Source organism: Cervus elaphus, chromosome 30, assembly GCF_910594005.1.
Source record: "Cervus elaphus chromosome 30, mCerEla1.1, whole genome shotgun sequence".
Classification (NCBI taxonomy): Eukaryota; Metazoa; Chordata; class Mammalia; order Artiodactyla; family Cervidae; genus Cervus; species Cervus elaphus.
In genome coordinates this window covers 83,021,236-83,038,178 of record NC_057844.1, presented here as the reverse complement: position 1 = coordinate 83,038,178, position 16,943 = coordinate 83,021,236, and the positions used below count along the sequence as shown (strand labels likewise).

General features: G+C 40.6%; 1 protein-coding gene across 3 annotated transcripts in view; it reads right to left on the bottom strand.

The window, feature by feature from the left end:
* MYO16 (myosin XVI) overlaps window positions 1-16,943 on the bottom strand; it is a 504,859-nt gene that overhangs the window by 256,490 nt on the left and 231,426 nt on the right. For all 3 annotated transcript variants that reach the window (XM_043891888.1, XM_043891887.1, XM_043891889.1), the window contains 2 exons: window positions 10,684-10,834; window positions 3,963-4,073 (listed from right to left, as the gene is read on the bottom strand). In XM_043891888.1, coding sequence (XP_043747823.1) covers window positions 3,963-4,073; window positions 10,684-10,834 — 262 coding nt within the window. The remainder of the gene's footprint in view (window positions 1-3,962; window positions 4,074-10,683; window positions 10,835-16,943) is intronic.

Genomic DNA, 16,943 nt, shown 5'->3' with positions numbered 1-16,943 from the left:
TAGCACTTTTAAAGTTAAATATTATATAATTTTAAAATCACTGAGCAAACGATAGAGAATAAATAAAAATCACACTTTAGCATCTTGTGAATTGTTTTAAAAGTTTGTAAATAAATAGAAAACTCAAATTCACATAAAATTAAACCAATAAGCTTGTCTCATTAAACACATAACAAGTGAAATGACGGTCTTAAGTAATTAATTGAACACACAGACAAAATTTTGAAATAAATAACTACCAAGTGGAATAATTAACTTACATAGAACACTATTACCAAGAACCACACAAAGTAAGTTCATTTAAATTGAATACCGACCAGTTCCATTACACTTAAAGAGTCTGAGTCACATAAAGTACATTCTCTGACCATGGATTATGATGCAAATTAACCATGGACAGCTAGAAAATCACCAAATGTGTTGGTATTATACATTTGCAAATAACCTATGACTCAAAAAGAGAAATCATAATGCAAATGAGAAAGCATTTTAATTATGATATATCATAACATGTGAGATGCTACTAGAGGTATACTTGATATGAAAATTATTGCCTGCTAAAAAATAAGACAGGCAGGTAATGCTCTAAGTAAATGTTTCTAGGAACTCATCAAATAACATGAAATTATCAGAAATAAGTAACCAACATATGAGCAGAAATGAACAGAATTAGTAAACAAAAGCCATGGAGTGAAAAACTAAAGCTAAAAGGCACTCATTGGAAAAATCGAATCAAAACCTGGTGTCCTAACAAGACGGAGGAAAGAAGAGGAAATGCACAGACCACCAATATCCCAAATAAGACATCACTACAGATCCCACTGACAGGGAAACAGATGAAGAGGCTTTCAGAAATCACATTTTAGTCACCAAGTTTAGATAATTAGACGATGTGGACAATAATCCACAGTCTTACCGAAACAAATGCAGTAAGATGTCAGAAATCTAACTTGATTTATTTTCGGTAACAAATTGAATCTATGTCTAAAATCTTCCCGCAAAGAAAACTAAGAATTCACCAGTGAATTCTTGCCAACACTGATGTAAAAATAAACAAATTTCATACAAATTATTCCAGAAAGTAGCAAAAGAGGGAACATGAATCACTTCATTTCAAGAGGTCTGCATAAACTTAGTATTAAAAACAAATATATTGAAAGAAAATTATAGGCTGTTTTCCTTCATTAAAACACATGCTAAAATAATGAGAAAAATACAGACAAACTGAATCCAATAGTACATTCAACAAATAATAAATTTCAACCAAAGAGGCTTTATTCTAGTAATTCAATGTTGGCTTCATATCAGAAAATCAACTCTTGTAATTTGTATTACTAAGAAGTCAAGAATAAAATTTATATGATTATCTCAATAAATGCAAAAAGCATTTAATAATAGTCAATTCCCACTCTTGATTAAAAATAATAATAACTTTAAAAACTACTCATGGAACTTTCTTAATCTATAAGGAGTAATTACACATGTGGTAATAACTTGCTTAATGATAAAACACTGATTTTAATGATAAAACAGCTTTCTGCAAGGATCAGAAACAGAACAGAAATGTCTAATATGCTGACTTCCAGCCAAATTTTTAAATTAACAGCCCCTATATCATCAAATGGGGCTTCTCAGGTGGCGCTAATGGTAAAGAATCCACCTGCCAGTGCAGAACACCAGTTCAATGCCTGGGTCAGGAAGCTCCCCTGGAGGAGGGCACAGCAACCCACTCCAGTATTCTTGCCTGGAGAATCCCACGGACAGAGGTGCCTGGCAGGCCACGGTCCATAATGCAGAGTTGGAAACAACTGAAATGACTTAGCATGCACACACATATTATCAAACAAGGCAAAAAAAGTAAGGCTCTATCAGGGTTAAAAGAGAAACATGAAAGCCATTATTTGGCTCCTACTTAGTGGGGTGTGCAGAAAAGCCGAAGAAGGTTGGTCCACAGTAACTTAATCCGGAAGCCCTGGGAAGGTTTACATAGAGACTGAAGAAGTACCAAGAGGGAGAGCTTTGCACTTCATGGAGGGAAAAAGAGAACTCCAGGGAAAAAGTCTAAGGGGAGTCCCAGATGCAGGAAGGAGGGCAGTGACTAGGAATCACCAGTGATTGTATTTAGGGGCCAGACAGAGAATAAGGACATGTAGCCATCCTTCCATGGAAAATGACAAGCTACAGAAAAATTCTACGACCGAGAGTTTTGAGATTACATTTCTTCTTTACAAAAATGGCCCTAGTTCCTTGTGGGATCAGACTGAAAAGTGATGAAGTTTCCTCTAGAAAGTTAAGAGGCTCTTGGGGACAGGACAACGAGGATGGTGGCCACTGGCAGGCAAAGTGAAAGTCGCTCAGTTGTGTTCGAATCTTTGTGACCCCATGGACTATACAGTCCATAGAATTCTCCAGGCCAGAATACTGGAGTGGGTAGCCTTTCCCTTCTCCAGGGGATCTTTCCCACCCAGGGATCGAACCCAGGTCTCCCTCATTGCAGGCAGATTTTTTACCAGCTGAGCTACCAGGGAAGCTGTGGACTAAATGATATTTGGGAGAGAAAGTCACTTGAAAAGCATGAATGAAAGAAAGGAAATTAAAACCATTCAACACAGATTTAGAGAACAAACTTATGGTTACCAAGGGGAAGGAGTGAAGGAAAGAGGGAGCTTGTACACACTGCTAGATTTAAAATGGATAACCAACAAGGATCCGCCCTACAGCACACGGAACTCTGCTGAGTGTCATGTGGCAGCCTGGATAGCAGTGGGGTTTGGAGGTGAATGGCTACACGTATATGGACGGCTCAGTCCCTTCACCGTGCACCTGGAACCATCACAGCCTTGCTTATTGGCTCTACTCCAATATAAAATACAGACTTTAAAATTATTCAAGCAGTGGTCTTCCGATAATGTGACTAAGAAGTTAACAGGAAGAAGAATCAGCAAGACGCTATGGAAAGAGAGACAATGGTCCAAAACTCACAAGGGGCAAGGCAGTAGCAGAGACCAAAGTAATCAGGCTCTGCCACTTCATGCTGATGACTCAATTCCATTAATTCTGAAAGAAGTATTTAATTTTAAGTGTATTTACAGTGGCAGGCAATTTATCCAAGTGTTAAGACGCTGCCCTGAATTTTCATAGGTTAATCAGCACCTGGCAATTTATTACTTGTAAAGAAATCTCAGATTTCACATTTACATGAAAATTACTTAATCAATTGCTCAGTGGAGGAGGAAAAAAAAAGGGGGGTGTAATCCAAAAGGGATAGCAGACATGTGCATAATCAGATTTCTCTGTAGACCTTCTGATTGAATTGCTCTGAGTTGAATTTAATGAAATCAATGAGAGAGAGAGACAGAAAGAGAGTCTGAGATTACATACTGCCAAAACCCATCCACGTACTGGAAGAAGTAACACATATAAACCAGAGTAGAACCAAGCAAATCAATCCTCTGTGCTGTTTGTCATCTAAGTCATATATCTGTATCTTATTATCAGAGATGTGTGTATAAATTACTTACTCAACAGACAAAGGCATTTCTTGATAATTTGGAAAAACTTATCTTTTTTCATGCAAATAGAGGCAAGCCCTCCAAGCTCACTTAGCTTTTCCTCTCTGGCTTCCTTTTCCAGATCTAAGCGGCCGAGTTAAAGCAGATGAAACAAACAGCATTTTTATAACTGATTTGTAGATCCTGCGGGTTCTAAGCAGGATCTTCTCCTCCAGCAAACACGACAACAGGAAAGTTGTCTGCCCTCAGGGTTTTCACTTTTAACAACTCTGAAGCATGGATCGTTGCTGAAACTGAAAAGAATAGACCTGAACTCTGAGAAATCCACCTTAAGCTATCGGCATGACCCTAAGTAACAAAGAGCCCACTCCTTGTAATATTAGCATCACGGAAGGGAAAATATATGCAGCAAGACAAAGCCGTGCAAAAGCCAATTTCAAGGGCACTTACGTAAATCTGATTGTTCCCAAAGCGCTTCTGAATTTCATAAAGCAGGCTGCTGTCGGTGAGCTCGCTGAGCGTCGCCAGGTCATCATTGGGAGCGGGAGGCATCAGCTTGGCCTGAGGGAAAACCAGGTAAGATGAATTCTAACTGCTTCCCAATCAACTGTCCTCACAGCTGAATGTTCCAGTTTCAATTACATGTCAAAAGTTTAGAGGCCACGTGATTAAAAGATGATATGGCTCACTTAAACGCAGCAAAAAAACCTCAACAACTGTAGCAATGTACTCAGATGAGAATCTGTTTCTGTGCCCACCAGCCTGCACACGGACGCACACACACACGCCAACACACACGTGCCTCATGTGACCCAGCATCCATCACGCCCTGAAGTCTGTCTAATTTGCCCAGGCATGAACTGCGCTGAGCCCTCGGCAAGGCCAGCTGTCAAAGCACTCACGTTTGCAGTGCTTCCAAAACTAAAGGAAAACTCTTTTCAGGAAACTGAAGTGGGAAGAAAGCAGTGTACACAGACGTTAGCTTCCGCACACATGGAAGAAGGTGCTGGAATCCCACAACAGTCTCTAGAATTTTGGCTTATAATTTTTATTCTGTCCTACATTACTCTTAAGGCAGTGGTGAGGTTAAGGTAATTCTGCTAGAAAGAAAGAAATAATAAATTGTTTTCCTATTCAATTAATGTTGAGTGACAAGAGTTGAAAAACTGGAAAATACTTCAAATAAATGAGATGAATTTGAATTATTTAATTAGATGAAAATCTATCATTTACAAGTCAGAAATGGACAATGTTTAGTTTTACAGACATAGACAAACATCTCTAGCAAGTTACCATACATGTTGAACTTCCAAAACAACCATAAAAGAGAAAATCCTAGCAGGATTTTTTTTTTCCTTTAAAAGTGATGATTTACGCTAAGATAATAAAATTCTCTTATAGTCACTGCTCTAAGGAGCTGAATGCAAATTTCTGAGTGCACATTAACGTTAAAAAAAAAAAAAAAGCATGAACAGCACTGACGGAAGTTTCACATTTGTCCCAACGAGCCTGAAAGAACTATTGCAGCATCTCCTTGGAATTCTTGAGGATTTTCATCTACAGTCACAGCTGCTCCATGGTGAGAGAAAGTACTAGGCTGACAGTAAAAATGTGAAGACTTCCCAGCCGGCTTGTCGTGATGAAACATGAAAATACAGAGTTCGGGTAGATCAAGGGAAGAATTCCTTGTATTTATCATGTCACATTCCAGACTGATCAGGAATGAAGCTCTGATAATCAGTCTTAAGCAAGGCTCCCCAAGGGACACATACTTTATAAAGATTCCTGAAGCATTATGACAGCTGACAACCAGTAGAAAGAAAAACAGAAGTATGTCTGCGGATATTTTTATGTTCAGAGCTGAAGGCTCAGTAGTGTACGCTACCAGTGGCTCCCAAACAATTATGACTAGAGTCAAAACTGAGACAGCATAAATATGTAAAAAAACAAAAAACTAACATCTTCACTAGGATCGATCATCGTGGCTCTTATGGCGATACACACATATCCATATGCATTGCCGGGCTCAGTCGTGTCTCACTCTTCCGGAGCCCATGGACTGGAGTCCACCAGGCTCCTCTGTCCACGGGGTTCTGCAGGCAATAATACTGGACCAGGTTGCCATGCCCTCCTCCAGGATACATGTGCAAACACACATATACTTTCTCCTCTTTATATATCCCTAGAGAAGGAAATGGCTACCCACTCCAGTCATTCTGCCCGAGAAGCACCACAGACAGGGGAGCCTGGCGGGCTACAGACCATGGGGGTCACAAAGAGTCAGACACGACTGAGCATGCACACTTTATATACAGACATACTTCCAAAACTAGAGATCTCAAACACAAGACATACATAATTCAGGGTGGAAAGTCAGGGAGAAATTAGAGAGCATTTTGATAAATGTTTTAAGATCCAAAAGGAATTTACATCTTGGAAATACTCTGAATTCACCCCTTCCTGTTCCCACTTGTCAACATGGCTGTGAGTGCTGTCAGATTCACTGCTTTGTTCTCTTTTGTTTGACTGTGTTTTCTCTCTATGGGACATATGCAGTGTATGTCAAGGAACCAGAAATTCGGTGGGCAAAGAGGAGTTCTGACAAATGGAATAAGTACAAGAAGACCCTGGGGAGACGTTGTTTAGGACGAAAGAACCAAGGATGCATGAATGAAGAGGGAAGAGGAAATTAAAAAAAAGAAAAAAGAGCTGCCTGGGATGGTCCTACCAGGGAAAGGGGCGACGATCTGACCAAACACCGCGCTTCCCAAAGCTGAAGCCCTCATCCTGCCTGCCCAGCACTTTAACAGCTGCTCCCTGCTTTGGGGGGCTTCCCTGAGAGCTCAGAGGCAAAGACCCTTAACTTCAGCTGTTTGCCATTTCATGCTTTGTAGGGCTTCTCTGGTGGCTCAGACGGTAAAGAATCTGCCCGCAATGCAGGAGGATTGGTTTCCATCACTGGGTCAGGAAGATCCCCTGGAGAAGGGATGGAACCCACTCCAGTATTCTTGCCTGGAGAACCCCACGGACAGAGGAGCCTGGAGGGCTATAGTCTGTGGGTTCACAAACAGTAGGACACGACTGAGCGACTTACACTTGACGCTGGCTTTTTATTGCCTGAGACGTTTCTTAGAGAGTGCAGTTTATCAGGTCCTTTGCTTGTTGAGGATTTACACTTTTGTGTACCTGGGTGTTGGTACAGAAAGAGAACCAGTGCCAACCTTCAAAATCCCTCTAGGCACATGCAGCATGGAACACACACTTTGTCTCCCAGGTATACAACTGTCCCGGGTCAGTAGGGCTATGAGAAATGAACCTGGAGCTTGCAGTCTTTTCCCCAAAGAGCACTGGACACTGTGTAAAAGAAACACTTGTGATTCTAGGCATCTTGAGTTTGTTTGGTCAGCTGAAACACTCAATTTGAAACTTGAGTGTCGGTTAAGAAGTGAAAATGAATTTTCAGAATTAGGATAATATATGTGAAAGTGTTTTTGTAAGCTCTTAAAGTACGATCTTAGATTATTACTTTTTAAAAGTGATTTATACTTACATTGCCAAAAAGAGGAATTATATGAAGTAAGAACAGACAAATGAATGCACAGAAGACTAAGCTACGTGGACAAAACCTTACAGTCCGTCCATACAAGTAACAATCTCAGAAACAGTAACTGTGTCTTACTGAGTGTTCATTCATGCTTGGTAACTGTGCCGTCATATTGCAAGCTTAGCCTTTGTCATCTTCAAAACAACCAGGTAAGCTGAGTAATGTGTTCCCATCTGACAGACAGGGCTTAGTGAGGTTAAGGGGCTCCCAGGGCACAAAGCTCCGAAAGCAGTCCCGAACCGGAGCAAGTCTGCACGACCGCATCCTCCTCTCTCTTCACTCCCAGGAAAACACACCTTCACTGAACAGAATACAATGACCTGAATTTTAAGCTGGAGCCAAATTTAAATAAATATACCATGAAAGGAAAGACGAGAGAGGAGAAGAGAGAGAAGTCAAACAGGTGGGAAATTAAAAAGAGCATGGAAGAGGGCAGGTAGAGAGAGGCGGAATAGAAGGCAAGAACAGTACAAAGTGAAAGAGAAGAAAGAATATCATACATTTTTAAGTATCTTTAAAAAAAAGCCTACATTCTCAGAGATATGATAAAGCTAATGTGAATTTTGATCACTATCAGAACCAAGAAAAAAACGTTCAAATCAAGCCTTGAATATTCATTTACGTAGTTTATTGTTGTTTAGCCACTAAGTTGTGTCCTACTCTTTGTGATCCCACAGACTGTAGCCTGCCAGGCTCCTCTGTCCACGGAATTTCTCAGGCAAGAATACTGAAGGGCATTGCCATTTCCTCCTCCAGGGGATCTTCCTGAACCAGGGATTGAACCCACATCTCCTGCTTGGCAGGCAGGTTCTTTATCACTGAGCCACCTGGGAAGTCCCACTTATGAAGTTATCATTTGATAAGACCTACATTTTGTAAAAATCTGGAAGGGGAGATGCTGTGGATTTTGTTCGTCTTGAATTACACATGATATGTTTCTCTTTAAACTGTGAATCAGAACTTGATTGCTCTGAGAAGGCTTCTCTAAAGCCCTCCTGGGAAGTGTGGGTGAAGAATCCAGTTGATGGATAGTCCTGCTGAGAAACCAAGCAGCTTGAGGCCAAGAATGAGTGACGACAGCGATGGCGCGATGCTCACAGCGGGAGATACGAGTGAAATATCCAACCAGTCCATCCTAGAGGAAATCAGTCCTGAATGTTCATTGGAAGGGCTGATGCTGAAGCTGAAACTCCAGTACTTTGGCCACCTCATGCGAAGAGTTGACTCATTGGAAAAGACCCTGATGCTGGGAGGGATTGGGGGCAGGAGGAGAAGGGGACAACAGAGGATGAGATGGTTGGATGGCCTCACCAACTCAATGGACATGAGTTTGAGTAAACACCAAGAGTTGGTGACGGACAGGGAGGCCTGGCGTGCTGCAGTCCATGGGGTCACAAAGGGTCGGACACGACTGAGCGACTGAACTGACTAAACTGATTCCATAGATAACATAAGCACATGAAACCTGAACACTGACTTCTCCTCGTTTGATACCAGATCAATGCAACATGATGACAGCTGCTTTCAGTGCCTGTGACACAATTACAAAGACCTGACAGGAAAAACTGAAAAGGTATTCCGCAAGGATCACATTTGACGTTATGCGGCTAACATCCTTTCATTGCTTTCTGATTTTATTTTTTAGAGCTGCTTTAGATTCACAGCAAAATTGACAGGAAGGGACAGAAATCTCCCATATACGCCGGTCCCCTCCTGCATAGCCTTTCCTATTATCAACATCCCTCACCAGGGTGGCACTTCTGTTACCATCACAAACCTACACTGAAACATCATTATCACCCAAGGCCCACGGATCACATCAAGGATCAGGATGGGAGGCCTGATCTTTACAGCCTGGCTACTCCTACATCCTTTCATCAAGGCCACACTGGTGTTGCATGTCCTCTGGATTTGTACATATGTGTAACGTCAGTTATCTATGCTTACAGGGTCATACAGAGAAGTTCCACTGCCCTAAAGACTCCCTTCTCCACCTATGTATTCCCCCCGCCCCGATCCCTGGCAACCTCTAATGATTTCAGTGTCTCAATAGTTTGATTTTCTCTCGAACGTCAAATAGTATAATCATACAGTATACAGCCTTTTCAGACCAGCCTCTGTCACTTAAGAATATGTATTTAAGGTTACAGAATGCTTAAAGGATCTTTAAAAATGTTAAGAAAAAGCTTTGGCTTAAACTTCACTGAACACTCAATTTGTCTGTCACTATGGACTGAATGGTCCCCCTCCTCCAAATTCACATGTTTAAGCTCTAACCAGCATAAAACACTTTTTGGAGATAGTGATTAACAACAAGAAAAGGCCCTAAGTTGTGTCCAGTTCTTTGCGACCCCATGGACGTGGGGCTCCTACAGTCCATGGGACTCCTCTGTCCGCGGGCAGACAAGATATTGCAGTGGGTTGCCATTTCTTCTTCCAAGGGATCTTCCCAATCCAGGGGTCGAAACTATGTCTCCTGCATTGCAGGCAGATTCTTCACCACTGAGCCACCAGGGAAGCTGGATAGGGCCTTTAGGAGGTTATAAAGGTGAAGGGAGGTCAAAAGGGTGGTGACCCGAACCTATAGGGTTAGTGTCCTTAAAAGAGACACCAAAGAGGCTGTTTATTCTCTCTGTACCATGTGAAGACACAAGGAGAAAGCGGTGGTCTGCAAGTCAGAAAGAAAACCTTCACCAGAAATGAGTCAGCCAGTGCCCTGATTCTGAACTTCCAGTCTCCAGAACTGCAAGGAAAAAGCTTTCTGGGGTTTAAGCCACTCCGTGTGTTGTCTTTCATTCTGGAAGCCTCAGCTGATGAACACACCTACTAAAATGTAAAGATATGTCAAAATTACAAAACTGAGTTTGTTATTTTAAAATAACAGAAATGAATGAAACTAAAAGTAGAGGTTCTTGAGAAAATCTCAGCAAACTGTCTTTAAAACATTCAAAATTAGATACAGTAGAAAAACAAAACACTTTCAGAGATTACTCTGACATTTATAAAAAGACTGTCATTTATAAAACATGAAATGTATAAAAGTCATTTACTTCTGTGGAACTGACGACCAAATACATTAATTTCTATAACCCCAAGCTCCTCAAAGTAATTTCCCATCTTTTGGACACTGGGACAAACACACACACACACACACAAAATACACCAGCACAGTTGCATTTAACACGTGACTCAGTGACTGATTTGCTTTCTTTTCTTGTTATGTAAAATATTTGATATTTGTAAGAAACAAAACACACAGTCTACATAATAATCAAAATGATAACTAATGCCACAATTGACAATATTCAGAAATTTAGCGTATTAGCTGAACTCCCATTCCTGGTAAGTTCAGATTACAAAATTCAAATCCTTGTGAAATACAACAGCAATATTTGTTAATGGTCAGTGTAATACCGTAACAATTTACATATGGGCATTTCACAAAATATCTGCATTCATTAATTTTTCTTTGAATGGAAATTACTGCGAGTTTATTCTGAAAAGTTGGCTCTAAGGCATGAAGTCATAGCTGCAGCCGTGGCAGACGTGCAGGGAGCGTGTGATTACCTGCTCAGGTTTGGTGGGGCCGTGCATGGGGGCATTCTCCACTGTGTTGTCCTGAGACTGTCGCTTGCACAGACCTTTTGTTGCATCTTTGAACATAATGTCTTTTTCCAACAAGCTGTCTTGCTTGGCGATTGGCAATACCAGGGGACTGCTGTAGGGAAAATTCATGCTATAATTAGTCTCCTCAAGTTGCCACCTCAATCAAAAACTACCATGACCAAACAGCTCAGTGATGGAAAGTTGTCTGGTTTACATAAGAAACAGTCTCAACGCTGCAGGGAAAATCAGTGAGAAACCTGAAGCTTTTCTATCAGCTCCAGATTTCATTCAACTTTGCTTCCAAGAGAAACATATATTTATTTCAACTGGAGAAGAAAATGTTTATGAATGTACAGTATATATAGCTTAACAGATGACCAATGGGCAATTTAAAAGCTAAGGTTGAAACTCATGATTGAACTAAGCAAAATATCTAAATGTGAAAATGAACTACAAACAAGTAAAAGCAACATTCTGCAGTTAATTAAATTATTATTCATATAGGATTTAAAATATATTATAGAATCATCTGAAAGTTGCTCAGTTGTATTTGACTCTTTGTGACCCCGTGGACTATAGTCTGGCCTGGAATTCTCCCAGGTTTCTTGCATTGCAGGGGGATTCTTTACCATCTGAGTCACCAGGAAAGCTCTAAAAAATCATGGGAAACAGTTAAAATAGTTTGTGATGAAATGATAACAAGGGGATTAAAACTGAATGACACACTAAAGGGATGCATTGTTACAAACAATTCTAAAAGTTCTATTACTTCTTTGCCATTCAATTTAGGCAAAAAACAAATAAATGAAACTTGTATCATTTTTGTTGTTGTTGTTCTTCCATTGACATTGTGCCAAAAGAGAGCTCAGTTCGGTTCAGTTCAGTTCAGTCGCTCAGTCATGTCCACCTCTTTGCAACCCCATGGAATGCAGCACGCCAGGCTTCCCTGTCCATCAGCAAATCCAAGAGTTTACTCAAACTCATGTCCATTGATCCCCTGATGCCATCCAACCATCTCATCCTCTGTTGTCCCCATCTCCTCCCACCTTCAATCTTTCCCAGCATCAGAGTCTTTTCCAAAGAGTCAGATCTTCCCATCAGGTGGCCAGAGAATAGGAGTTTCATCTTCAACATCAGTCCTTCCAATGAATATTCAGGACTGATCTCCTTTAGGATGGACTGGTTGGATCTCCTTGCAGTCCAAGGGACTCTCAAGAGTCTTTTCCAACATCACAGTTCAAACCCATCAATTCTTCAGTGTTCAGCTTTCTTTATAGTCCAACTCTCACATCCATAGATGACTACTGCAAAAACCATAGCTTTGACTACATGGACCTTTGTTGCCAAAGTAATGTCTCTACTTTTTAATATGCTGTCAGGGTTGGTCATACCTTTTCTTCCAAGTAGTGAGCATCCTTTAATTTCATGGCTGTAGTCACCACCTACAGTGATTTTGGAGCCTAAAAAAATTAAGTCAAGTGGGCCTTAGGAAGATCACTACAAACAAAGTTAGTGGAGGTGATGGAATTCCAGTTGAGCTATTTCAAATCCTAAAAGATGATGCTGTGAAAGTGCTACAACTCAATATGCCAGCAAATTTGGGAAACTCAGCAGTGGCCACAGGACAGGAAAAGGTCAGCTTTCATTCTAATTCCTAAGAAAGGCAATACCAAAGAATGTTCGAACTACCGCACACTTACACTCATCTTACATGCTAGTAAAGTAATGCTCAAAATTCTCCAAGCCAGGCTTCAACAGTACATGAACCATGAACTTCCAGATGTTCGAGCTGGATTTAAAAAGGCAGAGGAGCCAGAGATCAAATTGCCAATATCCCTTGTATCATCGAAAAAGCAAGAGAGTTCCAGAAAAACATCTACTTCTGCTTTATTGACTATGCCAAAGCCTTTGAATGTGTGGATCACAACAAACTGTAGAAAATTCTGAAAGAGATGGGAATACCAGACCACCTGACCTGCCTCTTAAGAAACCTGTATGCAGGTCAGGAAGCAACACTTAGAACTAGACATGGAACAACAGACTGGTTCCAAATAGGAAAAGGAGTATGTCAAGGCTGTATATTGTCACCCTGCTTATTTAACTTATATGTAGAGTACAACATGAGAGACGCTGGGCTGGAGGAAGCACAAGCTGGAATAAAGATTGCTGGGAGAAATATCAATAACCTCAGATATGCAGATAACACCACCCTTATGACAGAAAGTGAAGAAGAACTAATGAGCCTCTTGATGAAAGTGAAAGAGGAGAGTGAAAAAGTTGGCTTAAAGCTCAACATTCAGAAAATTAAGATCACGGCATCTAGTCTCATCACTTCATGGCAAATAGATGGGGAAACAGTGGAAACAGTGGCTGACTTTATTTTTCTGGGCTCCAAAATCACTGCAGATGGTGACAGCAGCCATGACATTAAACGACACTTGCTCCTTGAAAGGAAAGTTTTGATCAACCTATACAGCTTATTAAAAAGCAGAGCTATTACTTTGCCAACAAATATCCATGTACTCAAAGCTATGGTTTCTCCAGTAGCCATGTATGGATGTGAGAGTTGGACTATAAAGAAAGCTGAGCTCCAAAGAATTGATGCTTTTGAACTGTGGTGTTGGAGAAAACTCTTGAAAGTCCCTTGGACTGCAAGGAGATCCAACCAGTTCATCCTAAAGGAGACGAGTCCTGGGTGTTCATTGGAAGGTCTGATGCTGAAACTGAAACTCCAGTCTTTTGGCCACCTGAATTGAAGAACTGATTCATTGGAAAAGACCCTGATTCTAGGAAAGATTGAAGGTGGGAAGAGAAGGGGATGACAGAGGATGAGATGGTTAGATGGCATCACGGACTCGATGGACATGAGTTTGAATAAACTCTGGGAGCTGGTGACGGACAGGGAGGCCTGGTGCGCTGCAGTCCATGGGGTCGCAAAGAGTCAGACACGACTGAGCGACTGAACTGAACTGACTGAAAAGGAGGAAGAGGCTCCCCCAGTGGCTCAGTGGTAAAGAGTCTGCCGCCAATGCAGGAGATGCAGGAGAGAAGAAGATGTGGGTTCGATCCCTGAGTTGGGAAGATCCCCTGGAGGAGGGCATGGCAATCCATTCCAGTACTGTTGCCTGGAGAATCTCATGGACAGGGAAGCCTGCCAGGCTACAGTCCACAGTGTCACAGAGCGTTAGGCATGACTGAAGATACCTAGCCAGGGCGCATGCAAAAGGAAGAACTGGTGAGTTTACTAAAACGGCTGAAATACTTCTTTCACATCCCAAATCTAACTGCAGTGTTAACAGAAGGCTCTTTGAAAGACACACTTGAAATGAGACTGGTCCAGGAATAATATAGTGACCTCATTCTACATCAGTCCTGACCTCAATTTGGCTTCTATTTGACCTTCTAACACCTTTAACATCCCTGGGCCACAGTTCCACGCTTGCCAAATGCAGGAATGAGAATATCTACATGTATTTCAAGTCGTAATGTTCAGTGATGCTAACACACTCATGTGCATTTAAAAATATCATTTATACACTCAATAAGATCACAGGTTATAAAGCCTATGACTTACTACCAACAATAATTACAAACACCCACATTCATGTAAGAAGAATGCCTTGGAATGATTTGGTTGGGTTGATAGACAGCATATTAATTAGTCATGCAGATATTTTCTGTGAGAAAGTGAAAAACATGCACTTAGGTTCATGGCATGTGTTAATGTTTTGACATCTATGGAACAATTTTTCTTCAGACTTCTATTCTATTTTTAAAATAGAACACACTTTATCCATAATCACTGTGGTTAACAATAGCATCCCCATGTTAATGTCTATATATTTAGCTTTTCACTGATTATCCATTTGTAGAATATAAACATATATTAAAATTCTATTCTTTTAGGAAAAGGAAGACTCTTGAAGTAATCATTGGTATTTTAATGCTCATTAAACCTTTATCAATTATGGCAAAATATTTTACATAAGGTTAATTTAAAAGATAAGTGCAATTATATAGAAAGAAGAATTCAGCTTCATAAACAAGAAACATATAAAGCATATGAAGAAATATGCTGAGTGAATAGCAGTTTGCATCAAAAAGATGGACTCATGCCGAAGAAGTCAGTAACATTCCTCTCATTCCAACAGAGCTTCTCCCTGCTCCAGACCCCTGACCCTTCACTTCTTAGAGAACTTACTTTAAAGATCTTAAGATTATGATTTTTTTTAATCTCTGCCTGCCTTTAAGATATAAACCCCTGTTAGGCTTACAAGGGCTTCCCAGGAGGCGCTAGTGGTAAAGAACCTGCTTGCCTTGAATCTATAGATTGAGGTGGGTAGTATACTCATTTTCACTATATTGATTCTTCTGATCCATGAACACAGTATATTTCTCCATCTATTTGTGCCCTCTTTGATTTCTTTCACCAGTGTTTTATAGTTTTCTATATATAGGTCTTTTGTTTCCTTAGGTAGATATATTCCTAAGTATTTTATTCTTTTTGTTGCAATGGTGAATGGAATTGTTTCCTTAATTTCTCTTTCTGTTTTCTCATTGTTAGTGTACAGGAATGCAAGGGATTTTGGTGTGTTAATTTTATATCCTGCAACTTTACTATATTCATTGATTAGCTCTAGTAATTTTCTGGTGGAGTCTTTAGGGTTTTCTATGTTGAGGATCATGTCATCTGGAAACAGTGAGAGTTTTACTTCTTCTTTTCCAATCTGGATTCTTTTTATTTCTTTGAAACATGTAAATTATCATATGTGGAATGAATCACCAGTCCAGGTTCCATGCAGGGAACCTGCTCGGGGATGGTACACTGGGAGGACCTAGAGGGATAGGATGGGGAGGGAGGTGGGAGGGGTTTCAGGATGGGGAACACATGTACACCCAAGATGGATTCAAGTCAATGTATGGCAAAACCAATACAACATTGTAAAGTAAAATAAATAAATAAAAATAAAGACACTCAGAAAAAAGAAAAGAACCTGCCTGCCAATGCAGGAGATGTAAAAGACACTGCTTCAGTCCCTGGGAAGAAGGGGCTTCCCCAGTAAAGATCCCCTGGAGGAGGGCATGGCAGCCTACTCCAGTATTCTTGCCTGGAGAATCCCATGGACAGAGGAGTCTGGCGATCTATGGTCCATAGAGTCGCATAGAGTCAGATACGACTGAAGCGACTTTATGACACATGCCCATGCTTACAACCCAGGGGTTCTGCCTGCAGAAACTGACAGCCACCCTTCTGAGATGCAATCATCATAACAGATGGCACTCGGTCTCCCTGTCACTGCTGGAGGGCAGGAGCCTGACTTCCATAAATACCAGCGAGCAAACTCATGCCTCATCACTCCAACCAGCTCTGGTTAACTTCCTCCAGCACTTTTCCTCTAGGCCCGGCACTAACAAGCTTTGAGGCCTTTACGTTCAATCTCTCTTCCCTACTGCTAAGTGCATGTGTGTGCTCATCCACTCAGTTGTTTACCACTCTTCGTGACCCCCTAGACTGCAGCTCACCAGGTTCCTATGTCCATGGGATTTCCCAGGAAAGAATAATGGAATGGATTTGCATTTCCTCATCCAGCGGATCTGCCATCCTCTTGAATTAAGTATTTACTGACTTTTCTGGTGCATTTTTTTCTTTGATGCTAACAAGAGATTACTGTCATACTTCTACATATTATTCTACACTCTTCATATTTTCTTTAATGAAAAAGTATTCTAATTATAAAAAAATTATGACTAGACATTTATCAGTGAAAAAGAAAAAATCAGATTAAATAGCTTACTTTCTAAAAGAAGGCTTTTGGTAAGGCAGCCTCCATAAACACAAAGAAAATGAAAGAGCTACCATCCAAGGGTACTTTAGATTAATGCAGGAGAGGTAAATTTAACTTGACTGTGGAAGAAATTAGATGGTACTACACCAGCACACACCCAATTTCCAAACTCGACTGGATTTATTCAAGAGTTACTTATTTCTATAAACATAAAAAGCATTTCATGCAGAGCAAATGTGCCTGTAGGAACTGGGATTCTATTTCTGAAAATTGAAAGAGGAACATCATTAAACTAACGAAGGCAACAATTACTGCCCATTATAACTCAGGCAATTTTGGAAAGCTAAAGAGAACAAATAAAATGGACTATATTGAGATACATTTGGCCCATAAGGGAAGAAAATTTAATAGAAACAAATGTGGAGAAATGGCATA